This window comes from Pundamilia nyererei, unplaced genomic scaffold (assembly GCF_000239375.1).
Source record: "Pundamilia nyererei isolate P.nyererei 1_Seehausen unplaced genomic scaffold, PunNye1.0 scaffold00206, whole genome shotgun sequence".
Classification (NCBI taxonomy): Eukaryota; Metazoa; Chordata; class Actinopteri; order Cichliformes; family Cichlidae; genus Pundamilia; species Pundamilia nyererei.
Window position 1 is genome coordinate 407,002 of NW_005187607.1, and position 16,904 is coordinate 423,905.

Genomic DNA, 16,904 nt, shown 5'->3' on the forward strand with positions numbered 1-16,904 from the left:
AGGTTAAATGAAAGGAGGAAGTGGTCAGTTATGGGGATTTCAGTAGCAGAAAGATTCGAGGGAGTAAGACCAGAACAGCAGACCAAGTCCAGGGTGTGTCCTTTAGAGTGAGTGGGGAAATCGATAAATTGTTTAAATTCAGAGCCTTCGAGACAGGAGGAAAAGTCTCTGGTGAGCAGAAGGTCATTATTGTCCATGTGAATGTTGAAATCTCCCACCAAGATCACATTTGGGGAGAGAGATGAAAGATGGGTTAGTAGATTAGCAAAGTCACTGAGAAAGACAGGGTTAGGTTTGAAACATGATGTTCAATGAGGCTAAAAACTAGCGACTGAGATCTTCAAGAAATTACTTACTGATGTCATAGATCAAGGGAGTAGTTGTAATTTTCCCCATTCAGGTCTACGCAATCTAAATTCTTTCCGCAACCAGAATAGTTGCCCCCTCCTGGTCAATCTAAACAATGATTGACCACATTTAAGGCAGTTACATTTCAGCTTCACCCTTCAGACACAGGGGCTACCTCTATCTTTCATCTACTTTCAGCTAATATAAACAAAACTGCAAGCCACACTATGAAAATGACACTCCTATGAAAAGATTGTTACATTTAATTCCAAGTTTAATTTTTTCCCTTAAATATTTCAGTGCTTTAAACACCATTTCCATGATGATTCATATGAAATCAGATTAAATATTTTCTGCTTTTTTGCATTACTTCAGTGCAAAACTAGTTAATCTTGTGACACAAGTGCTACTTAAAGAACTACAATTAAAATTACTGAATAATAAAAACTGCACCTTCACACACTTGGCATGCAACACATTAGCTTGACTGTTTTGCTTTTTTTTTTTCTCCACTCCGTGCATCCAGGTTATTTCTTTGTAGTAGTAAGGGCCAGTCACGTGACAGCTGAGAAGTGTTAACACACACTGCAGTGATTAGAGTACCTGGGGGTTCAAATTGGGTGGTTGATGAGCTGGTCCAAAAAGCCATTGGGTTATCTTTGAAAAGCCTAAAATCCAGCCCTAAAGGATGGTGGGTTGTTGAGTGAAGAGAGACTAATTGTGAGGCTGGTGTCATAATCAGAAAATGCCAAAATAGACTGAAAAATGTGAAATACTGTAGCTGTGCAATGACTGATTTGATAACAGTGTTATAAACCCTATGGATATGTAAAATATGTGCAGTATAGTCATGTTGTCTCTAAAATTTCCACTAAATGTGCATGTTGCAAAACAAATATAAAAGGGGAGCATGTCGACGGAGGAAATACACGTTGTGTTCCAGTTAAAAATGAAAGGTGTGGGCAATGATGAAGCAGTGAGATGCAGATGAAATAGGACGATCGGGTAAAAATGAAATGAACTGAAACTGTTGAGATAATCATTCAAAAGTAATGCAAATATAATTCAGACCCCCCTTTTTTATTCTTACCTTTCTCTGGGATTTTGAATGCAGGAACTTGAAGTGAAGTCTTGGCAGTATAACCAGAGTCGTTGGCTTTCAAACCAGATGCTGTAGATTGCTCAGGTTCAGAATGAGATTTAGGAGTGCCAAAAATCTTCTGAAGGGTATCAATGCCAAAAACAAACTTTGGGGGAGACACCACAGTCTTTCCGGGATTGACAGGACTGTGTGACGCAGATGCACTTGATCCAGTGTCTGCAGGAAGCTCAGTACGTTCCTTAGTCGTCTCTTCAAGAACGGCAATGGCTGCTTTGCCACATACAGCTGGAGTGGTCTTTGCAGATCCTGGTGTTCCACTGTCTTGTGGTGCAACCACTCTAGATGTCGCTGGAGTCATGAGTTCTTTTTTTCCCTGAGCAACATTGGCTTCCTCAAAGACTTGTTTGAATGTATTTGCGGTTTCTTGCAGCTTGAATCTCACAGCCAGCTGCTCAAGCTTGCCCTCTCCTTCCTCAGCAAAGTCTAAAGCACTCCAGACCCAGGCCTTCTCTGCACCCTTCATAGGTTCCAGCTTCATGATTGGACTAATCCAGTGGTTGGCACAGATCTTCAGCACCTGATCCCTTCTCATTACCAACCTCGCTCGTTTGTCGTTATAATTCTGCAAGATCTTGAGGTCTCCAATTCCTCTCTCCTTCCACTGTTTTGACTCTTTATCATAGCGATATAGTTTGGCTCTGTGACTGAAGACCACCTGCTCATTTTCCTCTCCTGTAGAAGTCTCCACCAAATCTGGCAAGGGGACCACAGGTTCAAAGTACTGGCCGTCCCGCTCTTCATCCTGGGTGACATCCTGCTCGTCATCAGTACCCACTGAAGCTCTGCTCTGGTTGAGCTTAGCAGGAGACTTTGAGGGGCTGATGCCAGGTTGAAAGCTAAAGCTGAACCCACCAGTGGATTCCCCGAAGCGGAATAGGTTCTTTCTCAGGGGGCTGCTGGCAAGAGGGGAGGCATAGACCGACGAGTCAGCCGTGTCATCTAAAGCATCTTCTCTGAGGTCGTAGTTGTCCCACTCCAAGGTAGGGCCGGTGGTGTCACCTTGGGGCTTGATTACAAGGCTTGAAAGGTCACCAGCTGTTGCAATATCTCCCTGTGTGTCATTGTCTTTTATCTTTGTTTTCTCGTCAGTCAAAAATGATTTCAGGTCTTTCAAACCAGACTTCATTTCCTCTGCCTTCTGAATGAGGTGTGCTGTTCTACCTGTGTCAACCAGCTTGTGTGGGGTTTGTAAAGGGATGTCCAAGAGAAGTCTCTGACACTCTTCAAACTTTTCCTTAAACTCCTGAGCAAGCTCAGGGCTTTTAAACTTGGCAGCTAACTGTTCGAGTTTAGCATCTCCATCAGAGAAGTCATTGGCCAACCAAATCCAGGCTTTGTCTGAGCCTGCCAGGGGTTTAAGGTTCATGGTGGTGGTGATCCAGTGGTTGGCACAAACCTTGAGAACTTGTTCCCTTCTCATCAGCACCCTTAGCCGACCATTTGTAGTGTTTTTCAGGAATTTGAGAACTCCCACACCACGCTCTTTCCATTGACTGGTACCCACATCAAATCTAAACAGTTTGACACGCTGAGAGTAAAGAACCTGTTCATCCTCCTCCCCAGTTACCAGGTCCACCTTCTCAGGCATCTGGATCACTGGTTCAAACTGGATGTCATCATTTTCCTCTGTTTTATACATATCATCATCCTCCAGTTCATTTGAGGCTTCTGTCTTGGTGGGGGTTGCTTGGAATGATGTGAACAACTGCTCACCAGCTCCAGAGAAACCTTTGAATTCTGGATCTTTCGTGCCAAACTGAAAGTTTCCTCCAGCAGATTTAGCCAAGTCTGCAAAACTGAACGCATTTGCTTTTCCAGATATTAATGGATTTTGTTCTTCCTCCGTTTGCTCTACTGAGGGTGTAGAAACAGTTTCTTTCTCCTTGTGCTTGTCAGCTATACTTTTGAGCATACTGGAGGCTGACCCAGTTTGAGTCTGATTATCATTTGAAGGGGATTCTTTTGGAGGGTCTTGAACACCAAACTTGAAGCCACCAGGCCCAATGGGCATTGAAAAAGAGAAGCTTGACGAACTGATTGTGCTAGATCCAGTCTGGGGAGCTTCAAATTTGAAAGAAGCAGGTGAGCTTTTATCTTTGCTCTGACCAAACTGAAAGGTGCCCCCACTTACAAAAGGTATTGTAAATCCAGTTCCAATAGGCTGACTTGACGAACTCTTTGTTCCAAAGGTAAATTTTGAGGACGACGATGAGGAACTAGTGCTGCTTGTGCTTTTAGCGTTAGGATTTAGGGTCTGACAGGACACACATTTATCAGCAGAGGCTTCGTTTCTCACGAGACAAGTGTCGCAGTCCCATTCTCCATCTTTCTTACCAAATCTAGCTGCTAAAGATGCATTCTCATTTGGAGCTTTGCAGGAAACACATTCAGCAGCTGATGCATCATTTCTGACCAGACAGGCATTGCAATCCCACTGTCCATCTTCCTTTGCAAAATCAGCTTGTGGTACCGACACTGTTGGAAGATTTGACCCTAATGAAGCCCCCTCTGTTGGCTTAGCAGCAGGGTTTGGACTTCCACAGGATACACATTTACCAGCAGAGGCTTCATTTCTTACTTCACACACATCACAATCCCACTGTCCAGGCTTCTTACTAAACTTGGCAGCAACCCCAGCAGAGTCAACACTGGACAGAACGGGTTGTGCTGCAGGTGCACCAGCAGCTGGTGCAGCTTGTGCTGCGGCAGCTGTTTTAGCCGAGGGTTTAAGAGCTTTGCAAGAAACACAACTGTCTACATTGGCCTCATTTTTTATAGAACATGATTCACAGTCCCACTGCCCTGGTTTGCTGGTAAGTAGGGCTCCAAAGCCACCAAATGTACTGGAACCAGTGTCTGCAGATTTTGAGGAGCTGAGACCGAATGTGAATGAAGAGGCTTCAGAAGATCCAAAACCACCAAATCCAGTAAATGTGGAGCCAGAACTACTTGGTTTTGCTGAATCAGTGCCAAATTTGAATGTAAAAGAACTAGGTTTAACTTCCCCAGCAGCCTGAATGTCTGGCTTTGAAGAGGCGTTGGGATTAGGGCTTTGACAGGATACACATCGTACATCTGTGGGTTTATTTCTTACACAGCACACAGAGCATTCCCATTCTCCTTCTTTCAGTGCAAACTGGGCTGCAATCGATTCAGAATCTTTCACGGTTTTTTCTTTCCTCTCCTGTTGATTTGTCTTGTCAAGTGATTTAAGTACAATCTTCTGGGCTTCCTCAAACTTGGCTTTGAAAAGTGCTGCCTCATCTACAGTTTTGAAACGGATGGCCAGCTGTTCAGGTTTAGGCTCCTCATCTGCATAATCAATAGCATTCCATACCCAAGATTTATCAGAGCCGGCATTTGGTTTCAGCAACATATCTGGTGTTATGTAGTGATTTGCACAGATCTTAAGGACCTGTTCCCTTCTCATTAAGAGGCGGACCTTGCCTTTAGTACTGTGTTTTAAGATTTTAACATTGCCGATGCCCCGTTCCTTCCACTCTTTTGTCTCCGTGTCAAATCGATACAATTTTGCCCTGGTGCAGAAAATCTCTTCCTCTTCTTCCTCACCCGTTTTCACATCTACCTTATCGGGAAGAGGGACAATAGGTTCAAAGTGAGGTCCATCTTCATCCTCCTCAGCACGAGTACTATCATTGTCACTCTCCCCTGCCCGTTCCTGCTCTGCTGTAGGCTTTGACATTCCAAACGCTGGCTTGGACATGTCCCCAAATTGAAATGGTTGATCCACCTTCCCAAACAGGCCTCCAGCGGCTGTGCTCTGTGCAGAATCAACAAATGAAAAGCTGGTAACATTTTTGTTTCCAAAGGTGAAGATGCCTGTTTGGGTGGTGGGCTGCTCCTGAGTTTGTGGTTTCTCTGGAACTGTGTCTGTTTTACTGGGAATGTCTGATGTGAGAAGGCCAAGCAAACTTTCACTGTGCTTATTTTGAGAAGCTGAGAATGTAAAATCACCATCATTGGATTTAAAATTGGAGTTGAATTTAAAAGCAGGTGAGGGTGTTGACTGGGCAGTTACACCTGTACCAAAACTAGGCACTCTGGGCACTTCAGTGGGTGCCTGCTGGCTGAAGGAGAGCTTTCCAAAGTCCATGGGCTTTCCCTCAATGTTCTTTGGTTGTTGAACTGGGACTACAGGTGGCTTGGTGAAATAGCCAGGTTCAGGTAAGGTAGGGTTACTGGTTTGTTGGGTAACACTCTGGCCATAAAAATCTTCACCATAGGGTGAAAGAAGACTTGTGGCTGGTGATTCAAACCGTAGAGGTGCACCAAAGACTTGTTCTTGAGGAGGGTAGATGCAGGCTGGGGCTGTCTGCAGTGGAGGTGTATGCGTGGGCTGCTGGTAGGCATACATATTGTGCTGAGGTGGCATGCGGTTTACGCCATACATTGGGGTCTGTGTAAAGAGAGTAAAAATAAACTTAACAAACTCCTTTTTCTTTTTTTTTTAAAGCATTAAAGCTTATTCAGCATTAAAATGATGATTACCTTGGTGGGGGTTACATTTGCTGCTGTGCGCAAGAGATACTGAGAGTTGTATGCTTGTGACTGATTGTAGTACACAGAGGGGCCTGTGGTGGCAACTTAAAAAAAGAAAGAAAGAAAAGAAAAAAGACATGCAAAAATGTTTTATGTCACTAAACTGCTTTGGTAAATTAAATCTTGTGTTTAAATATAAAATTAATCATGTTTCAGATCCGCGTATCATACTGACCTGTTAGGGGGGCTCCATGATAGGACTGAACCGGGGTAAATGGTTCCTGCAGGCCCTCAGCCCCGTAAGTCTCGCCATACATTTTATGATGAGGAGAAACTGTAGTGCCTGATGAGTTGTGTCTCAGATCATGAACCTCATTCTGTAAAACAGGAGCATCATGTGAACTCAATCTGAAATGTATTGATTTAATCCAAACTGAAAGTAACACAACAAGTAACAGTGATCACAGTTTAAAAACAAGGGACAATGTTACAAAATATTATCTTAAAAATGAATTCTGACCTTAAGGGCTTCTACTTGCTGACACAACATCTGAAGGAGACTCTTCTGGTCCTCCACCCAATGAGGTTGTGTTTTGGGAGAAATCTAAACAAAGGATGTGAATGAATTATAAAGGTAATTGATTTTTGTGTTTGACTAAAAACACAAAAACTGAGTCATTTAAATAAATAACAATATGGACCTACCAGTCTTTTTGAAGGAGAAACAATGCTTTTGTTTGGAGAGGGAGTGGAGAACTTAATGTGGGATATGGTTGCACTAGTTTCGCCGAGATGAGCAGGGCTGGAGTGGGCTGGTCCTCTTAGGCCCCCCTCTTCCTTCTCATCCTCTTCATCCATGACCTCCCCATTCTCCCCCAGCTGCTGGTTCACATCATTTAGGAGGTCCACAACTTCCTCCATAGAGACAGGCAGCTGGGAAAGAAAAAGTTTAGACTTTAATTTCACACTGCTTCTACTTTAGCAAAAAACAAACAAACAAAACAAAATAAAGTGTCACAAGTTAAACATCAGTCGTACAAATTTATAGTTTTTGTTTTTTGATTCTTCCAAATTGGGACTTACCTTTTCAATGTCATCTGCATTGGCGCTGTACATCTTTGACAGGTATGCCCTGAACTTTCTCAAGAACATGATGCACCTGTCTTGAGTCTCCTCAACACCATTGCTGGCCTCTTCTGACAGCCGCTGATAGATCTGCCAAAAAATAAATAAATAAATAAAAAATAAATCACTATACACTCTAGAATATAACACCTCTACAAGTGTTAGAACCACTAACTTGAAACATCTGAAACCACATAACAGTGGACTATTTGAAAATCTGTTTTTTAAATTTTTTGTTTTTAAGAGAGACTTGGACACAAAGGTGTCTTTAAAAAAACAAAAACAACAAAAAACCCCAAAACCAAACAAAAACCATAGTACCCAAGTGCTTCTTGTGGTGTGAACAATAAATCCAGGTATATATTTTTTATGCTTACCTGAGCTAAATGCCATATGGAGGACATGTTATTGATACTTTCCAAGGTAGAAATGGCCTCCTCGGTTTTCCCTTCAATGTCAAGAAGAACTGCATATGCTATCCTTGCTTCCTCTTCATAACTTTTCACAGAAGAAATCTGAAAGGAAGATCATTAAACAGAGAGGTAAACTCAGACTGATTTTCAGGTATAGCTGAAAGTGTCAAGGTCTTTAGGGACTAAACCTGAGGCTAAACATGACAACTACTTGGATGCAAAAAGAAATGAGAACATTATTAACCTGAATATCTTTGGAGAGAAAGTGTATAAAGAGAGGGTCAAGAGGTTCTGGTATACTGCGTCTGTTTTTGATCTTCTCCAGCAGTGGAAGGGCAACTTTCCAGTAGTGGACACTGCGGCCAATGTACTCCTTCTGGTCATAGTAGGAGTTCACTCCATCCCCCTGGTTATTAAAAAACAAACAAACAAAAAAAAAAAAACCCCACAGAAATTGAGTCTGGCACAGGAGCAGAATGGTACACAGAAGCCTTTTGTCACAACTCATTTCTTAGTGGTTTTAAATCCAGCAGACACGCAGCCAAAGAAGTGGCACATGTGGCTGTTTGGACATCTTGCACTTAATTCTGTTTAGCAGCTGCAGACTGAGTGACAGAAAGGAGCAGGTGTGAAAGCCGAGAGAGCTCCGAGTTACCTACATGCTTTTAACTGTCAGTGCAGCTTGTGACGGTAGATGACTGCTGTCTTTTTAAAGCATATGGACTTACTTACTAATAAAGTAAGTATTAAATAAAGGAAGTTGATGACATTAATGCAGCACAGTCAGAATATGCTGGTTTTCCCATTATAAGCTACAATACAAGGGGTACAAAGGTACAAGGGACTTTCTAAATGCCTTATTTTATAAAAAAGCATTCAAAAAGAGATACATTAGAATTTTAATCACTTTACCATCCTGCAACTCACTGAGTTTAAGCAAACAGTGTATGCATCTGTGTGTGTTTCTGTACCGTCTGGCTAAGACACTGAGCCCAGTGGATGACCAGTGCTGGTTGAAGCCCATGTTTTTCTCCAGCTCTCAATGTGCTCAGCCCATGCTGCACAATCATTCGTAGCTTTCCTGACACACCAGGTCTGCAAAGCAAAAGGCCACACATCAAAAACACTGAATATATGAACATAACCAATAATGGGACTATAAATTAATTGCAGTTAAATGTTAATGTACTGTTTTGATAGGTTCATATCGCTTATTGAAATGAAATGAGGTTTTAGAAATGTATTTTTAAATGAGTTTAGCCCTGTTAAGTACAGTTTTCTAAGATTTAAAACAGACTACAGATAATGACCACTGATTTGAACCATTTTGGGAAAATACTGAGGAAAATAAATGGCTAAATCCATCAAAAAACAATTTGAAAACCATAATAGAGAGTTGTTATGCAATTATATAAATCACAGAGCTAAACATACAGGAACAAGAGAACACTAATTTGAAACAAACTAGATTCAAATCGGGAGAGATCCTCAAAATAGTGTTTAAATCAGTTTAAGTAAACACAACATAACCAATCATATCCCTTTTGCTTATGCAATAGTTCTGGATGTTTTTCCACTTGGCTCTCGACAGCACTAGTACTCACGCTGCTCGCTTGTGAATGAGGCTGTAGATGGCATCCCACCACTCCCTCTGTCTGTCAGTGGTCAAGAGGCGGAGGAGAGGAAGAGGGAGGCAACGAGGCTCAAAGAGCAGTTGTTGTGACTGATTGACTCCAGCATTGATCTTTGCTGTCCTCTGAAGCTGACAGTGGCTACAGAACACCACACCATATAGAAACACCTTGATGGAGCAAACACAAGAGAAAAAAAAACTTTAATACTGAAAGAAATACCAGAACAAAACTGTGTTTATAAATTAAAAGCAGTGCTGTTGGCTTGTTGAAGTTTCATTTTACTTAATTTTGACTCCTAAGACTTTTGCACAGCCTGCTGTAATAAAGTGCCAACATAAGTTCATGAAAATGAACCAAGATGCAACAGAAAAACTCCAGAAGTCCAAGATCCAGATTTTCTCTCAAGTAAAACCTTTTATCTATTCATACATTTTTCTGTGCTTTGGCCAGGAGGAGGTTTACAGAGTATGTTAGACCAGTACACACAGAGCAGGAGCAGCACCACCTTACCTCTAGGTCCAGCAGGCAGATTGACTCTGGCGCATTGGTATCTAGTTTAGAGGTTTCCAGCGTAAGCCGAGGAAAGAGCTGCTGTAGCCATTCCCGCAGCGGTGGTCTTTGGTCCAGAAGGTTCCACTGGAGTCCCAACCAGCTCAGATGTTGCAACTGACCACTGTGGAGCAAGATGGAGCCTAAAGAGAAAGCAGCAAAGTTATTATACTACTCACTACTAAATGCTTCTTTAATTTCAGGGGAAAACAAACAAACAAAACAGTTTTTTTTTTAAATTCAGGTAGCTAACTGGTTCGTACCAGTGTCCCATTTGGCCATTTGAGAGAGCTCTGGAGCCATGGCAGTAAGGGAATGAATGTCATCATTGGCGATAAAAGATAATCCAGCAGAGGCCTGCGGACCCCGCAGGAGGTCAAACAGGGAGTCCTGACCACTCCGGTTCCCGAAAGCTTCCACCACCTACCAAGAGAAAAATAATTAAACACTGACGCACGAATGATTGATGTTCATGTTGACATAAGAACACTTCAGTGAGAATCATGTAAAATCACATATAACCAAGGTCAGACCTCACTGATCAAGGCAGATGAATCTGTACTCAGATTGAACAACATGTGGCCGGCCTGGCTCTGTCGGTCATTCGCCAGCAGCTCCAGAAACTGTGGGGCGGTCTGATCTCTTTTGGTCACTTTTGTCTTTGGTCTGGGGACCTGGAGGAAAAACAAACTTTAATTAAAACAAACAAAAACAAAACTGCAAAGCGTTCACTGAAAGACCACGACTAGGTCCTGAACAAGTTTATAGAACTGTTAAGTCCTTTACCCTTTGCAAGTCAGGCAAAAAAAAAGGTAAAAGGGACAGCACAGTTGCACGATGGTACAACTACTGGAATATATTTAAAGTAACAACAACATAAGTAAATGAATCTGCTCATTTGGTGTCTCACTACCTGATATGCCAGTAGGTAGCACAGTGCAGCCAGGTCACGAACAGCCCTCCAGGTTTGTTGGCGATCCTGAGCCAGCTTAAGCAGCAGCGTGCCTGCATGCAGGTAGAGGTGCCCTCTCATCTCCACAAACACCTCAAGGAGCTCGTCTGCACTGCGGCCTGCAACGCTGCTCACTTCCTGCATAGCTTGGTCAAACCTACAAGCACAATGCAGATGAACAGTTTACAAAAAAGTTGGAATGCTAAAAACACAACTAACAACAACAATGTTAGCCTTTGTTGAAACAGCTGCAACAATTAGCCTTTTTGACTTGTAAATAGTCAAAGCTTGAGACTTATTTGCTTCTCTTACCTGTAGATCAGGTGCAAACAACCTGTTACACCTAAACAGACTGAACTTCTACTAAAGACCAGAACTTAATGTGATTAAATTACATTTTATGAGGTTGGCAAGGTTTTCTGACATCAGTAATGTTTGAGGAAAAGAATCTGAATGTTAACTTTTAACCATATAACTTTGTTTTTTTAAAACTTTACTACAAGGACACGTGGTCACCAGAATACACGGGAGAGATTAGGTTGTAAATTACTCCTTAATTTAAAAAACAAAACAAAAAAAAGCCCCAGATTTTAGTCCAGTTCTCTTGAACAATCCAGGACCCAACTTACTCTTTAAGTGCATCTACACTTGGCTGCACGCTGCTTTCAGATAGTGTGATTCTCAGCAGGCTGCAGCGGGCCAACAACAGCTCTCTCCGAATACATCGACTCATCTTCTCATTGCTGAGCTGAGCCAGGTACTCCTGAAACAAAGGTCATTCATTCTTTAGAAAAGTTTATGCACTTATAAAGGTGGGAGGATGAGTATAAGGCCCAAAATAGAAGTACTTAAAGCATACTGGTCCCGCCTATTCAGGTACACTTTAATTTAGCAGGACACTAGTGCAAAGTCCATACTAACCTGCAGTGTGCACACCACCTCAGTGTACCAGTCCAGACTGTTGCACAGCATGGCTCTTTTCTCAGCAGCCAGGCAGTGTTTAACAGCCTCTTCCAGCCGGCCATCCTGACGGAACAGCTGAACCAACTTCACGTTCACGTGGGCGTCAGCCGGCCGCGCTGCCAGCTCGGTCTGAAGGAGGTCGAACAACTGGTTCCAACCCTGCTGACCCTGACGACTCAACAGGCGCTCCTAAAAGCAGCAGTGGCAATGAACAGAAGACATTCAGTGTGGCATTCTTTCTACTTTTAATTAAGTTGTACCCTCTTCTTCGACTGTTTTTGTAAACCTAAATGACATTAAAACTCCCACTCATTTTAATTTAAGAATATTAAGCAAAGTGATGGACGGATCAGGCTGGGAACTAGACAACAGTTTGTTAAACAACCTAAAATAGTGGGATCAAATGACTTCACAGCTGACAAAGGCAATGTTTAGTGAATGTTACTGGAGCTAAAGAAGAAAGGAGGAGCTTCACCTTAAGGTTGAAAACCGCCGGGCTTCCTGGTAGCAGCTTTGCAGCTTTCTCCACCCAAAACTCTGCCCTGCTGTCACACTCCTGCTTACTGACAAGCAGCTCTGCAACCTTCAGCACCAGGTCTTTCTGGGCTGGATTCAAATCCACCGACCGCTGCAATAGAAGCGAAGAAAAACATTTAGTCTGAAGCTGAACATATGCATCAAAAGCTCTGCAAGTTTTTTCTCTCTCCCTGCTTTACGAATTAAAAACTCATCACCTCCTCTTCTTTCTCACACTGTGCTGATTATTAATTTCTTTATTACAGCAGCAACTGGAGCCGTTTACGTCCAAGAAACAGGTTGCACTACAGTCAGCCAACTGTGCATAAATTTTTTTTTTTAAAAAACTGTTTTAAGTGGGCCATTTTCACTTCCCACAGGTGGACAGAGCACAGCTTGAGTGCATTTAAAAAGACTGGAAATGTACAGCAATTATATAGCTGATAGTGTTTTGATGAGTCTCAGCACCGACTCTGAATCACTTTGTTTCAGCTCATTAACTGAGAACCAGCTTCATTACAGTACACATCAGTTTTAGTGTTCAGGTGCAAATGAATCAGTAAAAAACTCCCTCAAGGTGAGTTTAATGTTCTTAAAAGTTACTGCTACAAGAAGGGAGAGCAAATAAATCACAGTTTATTTTTCTCAATTTTCTGTCATCATTCATCTTCTAGATTTGATGCTATAGCAATAAAACCCTAACAGTGCCTTTGGGAAGCTGATTATTGATTCCCGAATGTCAGAGAGAGCTTGGTGATTCATCTTTTATAAAGTAAAACAACAAAGAGCATTTAGCATTCAGTTTGATAGACTACCCAGTGCATTTTATATTAAAAAAAGGAAAAAAAAAGGAAAAGAATCACACACCAAAAGGCAGACAGAAATCACATCTAAAGCCTTGTTGTTTGCTGTGGGAAATTACCCATAGTAACAAAGAGGATACTTATTTTTAACTATTTTTTTTTTTTATATGCATTCATCACAACTAACCAAATTTATTCAAAGTGCATGTGGGTAATTTCCCTTTCGTGTCCAGGTAAATATACGAGTTTGGTTGGTCCATTTAAATTGGTGTGAGCATGAATCAGCAGTTGCACCGACAGCACTTACAGAGCAGTTTTTAAACCCACACACATAGTCACTTATGTACATAGACAATTGGAGGAATTTTAGGTCAATCATCTTTCTGATTTCTCAAACAAAAGGAAGCTGAATCTGAAAATCAAAGATTGCAACTGACAGCAAATACAGGGTTTGTGGAAGCTGTTCATCATTTTGTCATTTAAACAATATTTCCTCATTTCATACCTGAATCTTATGATTTCTTAAACCACATTCTGACACACTTTTAAAGGGAGAAATGCTTCCACTAAGATGTTCTTTTTACCTTGTAACATCCAACTGCTTTGTTGATGTCTCCCTCTCTCTCGTAGAGCTGTCCAAGGAACTTGTGTGCTTTAGGATCCCTCTCCTGGACCTTGAGATAGTCTGACACATGCCTAGGAAAAGCATGAAAGACAGGAATTACAAACAATATAGCGACACACAAGCATTGGGTCAAAACAATGGAGAGGCTCACATGCTTACCTTTTTGCAAGATCATATTCCTTTGCTTCAAAGTACAATTTAGCAAATAAAAACCCTTTGACTGGCTTCTGTGGAGAGAAAAAAAAATGTGGACCAGGATGAGGAAATGGATTCATCTTGTTATGATAGTGAGAAGATGCAATTACACATGTCCTGAAGAGTTATCTGGCTTACTGGGATTTAAATACTCACCAGTACTCAGTACCTGCTTAGTAACTATACCCAAACCCAAAGGCCCATTTTTAGCCATACAAAAAATAAAAATAAAAAAAAATAAAAAATCCTGCAGATGGAGCTGCCAATGCCTAGTTAAATCATGCCCATCCATAATTTTTTATAGATGGTTCAAGTAGTTTGTGAAGTGGGAATACATCAGAATAGTGAAAGATATTTTTGTTCATTATCTAGTTTTGATCAAGTGATCAGCTTTGTGGTATTTACACACCCCACCCCACCCCCACAAAAAGGAAAAAAAACAAACCAAAACATCTTTTATCCTGAGGAATTAACTAAAATGTAGTTTTGGGAAATTATTCCTCCCAGGGGCTAAAGTTAGTAACCTCTTAGCCATCGTGATTACAGCATTACCCATTGTCAGATTTACTGCTAGCTTCTCCTACCCACCACACTACAACTATTATCACTGACTTTTTCAGTGTCAGGTGAACAACGTAGAATAAGTTGATAGTAGATAGTACTCTTCTGGCTATTCCACAGACCCATTTCAAAACAAAGAGGGATCACGCAATCCAAACCTTAGCGTCAAAACTGTGGAACAGTTTACCTCTCCCTCTACGCACTATGATGCTTCTTTATAATAAAAAATAAAAAGCTGAAAATTCATCTATTTAGACAGGCAATTGGGTAATGCTCTTGTGCAATACGTTGTTTTTGTCTGATGTATTTTTAAATTCCCTGTAACGCACTTTTTAAAAATAGATTCCCGTCTTAAAAAGTCCTTCATAATTACATTTTACTTACAAATCACAAAAACATTTAATTTCTGTATGTTTGTTTAGGAATGCATTTTGCTGATAAGAATACAGGTTTAAGCTCTGAACAGCATGACACCCAATCTTGTGATTTAATTCTTCAGGCAAATGTCTCCAGACTACACACACTACTGTACACAACAAAATGCACAAGTATGTGTAGTAGTGCGAATCTATTGTCAAACAAAACTACATTTTTGGCTTTACTGGTGCAACTCTACAAATACCATTGGGCTAGACTGTTAATCTTACAATACCAAGGTTTCTCCTGACTGAAAACAAGCCTCTGGGAGGGTGACTATGCATGTAAGCACAACGGGTGGCCTAACTTTTTACTTTTTCTATACATTGTTACCTGTATATACACAAACTTCAGTTGCTTATGTATATAGGACCGCTGTCTTCCTTTTATACGGTACTTTATATTCCCCTTGCTCTAGGAGCTGTAACACCCAAATTTGTCATTCGTGGGATAATAAAGGTTTATTCTATTCTAGAGGTCCGTGCATTTTTTTAAATTACTTTTGATCTTAAGCACACAAAGTGTATTCTAAGCTTGAGTACATTAAACCACACACACTACATCAATAAAAAAAAAAAAACAACACAATCCTGATGACTTTACTTTGATGTAAGACCAAAATATCGTTGGAATTACGCAAAAACAAAACCCTGACTAGGTAAAGCAACTTGAGAGCATGGTTAGGACCACTGACCACATAGCACCACATTTACTCAAGTAATTGACTGATCGACTAGCATATTATGCTGCCATGGTGTAGGTGTAGATATGTATAAGCAATTAAACCAACATTTTCAGCTGCAACATTAAAAAGATATCTACAAAACAAATGATCAAGATCTCATAATAACACTAGCATATATTTCTGTATTCTTTGTCATTTCAGTACACTTTCGAACTAATCACTATTAGTTAAGCCACTTTAAGACTGTTGATAAGCCCGAATTCTGATGCATTCAATGTTTTCTTACACTGCATTTATTTCTCATTAAATATTCTGATTTTCTGTGGGTGCAGCAGTTTCCCCCGTCACATCCGATCCAAATAAATAAACGAATAAACAATACTTAAAAAGAACGACAACAAATCAAGAAACGTTGGAACTGTGCCTGATTAACAGACAAGTCTGTTTGCAATTATGCTAAAACCACCAGTTTTTGAACAAAGTTGGGCTTGCTGCTCCTGATACAATGAAGCAACGAGAATTTTTAATTGTTGTCTGAACCGAAACCTCGCTTTTCCAGAGAAATGAAACTTGCACACCCTATCCAACTAGCTTTGTCTCGCTGTCGTGGCTAACTAGCATAGCTGATTAGCTGGCGCTGTTCAAGGGATCCCATGCCGCGCATTTTCCCCGAGTATAAAGGGGAGGACACGACGGGGCGTCATCATGCCGGCCGGTTAGCTATAGTCTTTAAGACTATCCGGGGGACGGGGGTTATACAGAGAACGATATATGAGTCAACCGAAATACCGTCATCATAATCAAAAAAGCAACGAGTGCTCATTGAACATGTGAACAGGTCGTACCTCATACCGGCTGATCTGACATGATGGCAGCAGCATGCTAACGTTAGCCTCGGCGGGCTTAACTTACCTCTTTGAGTGAGGGAGAGGAACTCTGTACAGAGGAAACGTAACGGTCCACTTCAGCCTTACTTCGCCGCATAGCTTCCAAGGTCAGGGGCTTCTACAGCGGCTGAATGTGATACATAGAAAACCAGAAATTCACTAAATATTTAAAACAAAACTGACGCGAACATCAGCTCGCCTGACGTAAACTCCCCATGATGGTATTGCGCAGTCTCAATGCCGTCAAACGGCAGCTGTCACGTGACTTCTTAACCAATGAGAACAAGAATTCAGTTTGACGCAGACTGACGCATTTCAGTTTGAAGGGTTCTGTTACAAATACCTGAAAATCCTCATTTCTCCAACAATTAAGCCTTAATCCTTAATTTGCTAAATATTTTGGCTAACTTTTGTTACATAAATTAAATTAAACAAACAGATATTTAAACCATGTATATGTGTAACCAATACTATTAACTTAAACAAATCATGCTATATCATGTCCATTTGTATAGGCTGATACCTTTGCAGATTTTTCCTGTCTGTTTCAGTTGTTAAGCTTCAGTCAA

General features: G+C 41.2%; 1 protein-coding gene across 2 annotated transcripts in view; it reads right to left on the reverse strand.

The window, feature by feature from the left end:
- Positions 1 to 16,592, reverse strand: part of ranbp2 (RAN binding protein 2) — a 25,382-nt gene extending 8,790 nt beyond the window's left edge. Inside the window, exons 1-21 of one of the 2 annotated variants that reach the window (XM_005747826.1) lie at positions 16,361 to 16,592; positions 13,750 to 13,817; positions 13,550 to 13,661; positions 12,122 to 12,274; positions 11,605 to 11,835; positions 11,313 to 11,446; positions 10,645 to 10,840; positions 10,265 to 10,405; positions 9,995 to 10,154; positions 9,693 to 9,874; positions 9,153 to 9,349; positions 8,520 to 8,643; positions 7,793 to 7,954; positions 7,513 to 7,650; positions 7,094 to 7,225; positions 6,716 to 6,943; positions 6,531 to 6,614; positions 6,246 to 6,387; positions 6,020 to 6,114; positions 1,439 to 5,927; positions 952 to 1,029 (exon numbers count right to left, since the gene is read on the reverse strand). In XM_005747826.1, the coding sequence (XP_005747883.1) occupies positions 952 to 1,029; positions 1,439 to 5,927; positions 6,020 to 6,114; positions 6,246 to 6,387; positions 6,531 to 6,614; positions 6,716 to 6,943; positions 7,094 to 7,225; positions 7,513 to 7,650; positions 7,793 to 7,954; positions 8,520 to 8,643; positions 9,153 to 9,349; positions 9,693 to 9,874; positions 9,995 to 10,154; positions 10,265 to 10,405; positions 10,645 to 10,840; positions 11,313 to 11,446; positions 11,605 to 11,835; positions 12,122 to 12,274; positions 13,550 to 13,661; positions 13,750 to 13,817; positions 16,361 to 16,432 (7,318 nt within the window). In that variant the 5' untranslated portion in view covers positions 16,433 to 16,592. The remainder of the gene's footprint in view (positions 1 to 951; positions 1,030 to 1,438; positions 5,928 to 6,019; positions 6,115 to 6,245; positions 6,388 to 6,530; positions 6,615 to 6,715; positions 6,944 to 7,093; positions 7,226 to 7,512; positions 7,651 to 7,792; positions 7,955 to 8,519; positions 8,644 to 9,152; positions 9,350 to 9,692; positions 9,875 to 9,994; positions 10,155 to 10,264; positions 10,406 to 10,644; positions 10,841 to 11,312; positions 11,447 to 11,604; positions 11,836 to 12,121; positions 12,275 to 13,549; positions 13,662 to 13,749; positions 13,818 to 16,360) is intronic. The other variant, XM_005747827.1, reaches the window with a different exon arrangement.
- Between the last annotated feature and the right edge of the window lie 312 nt (positions 16,593 to 16,904).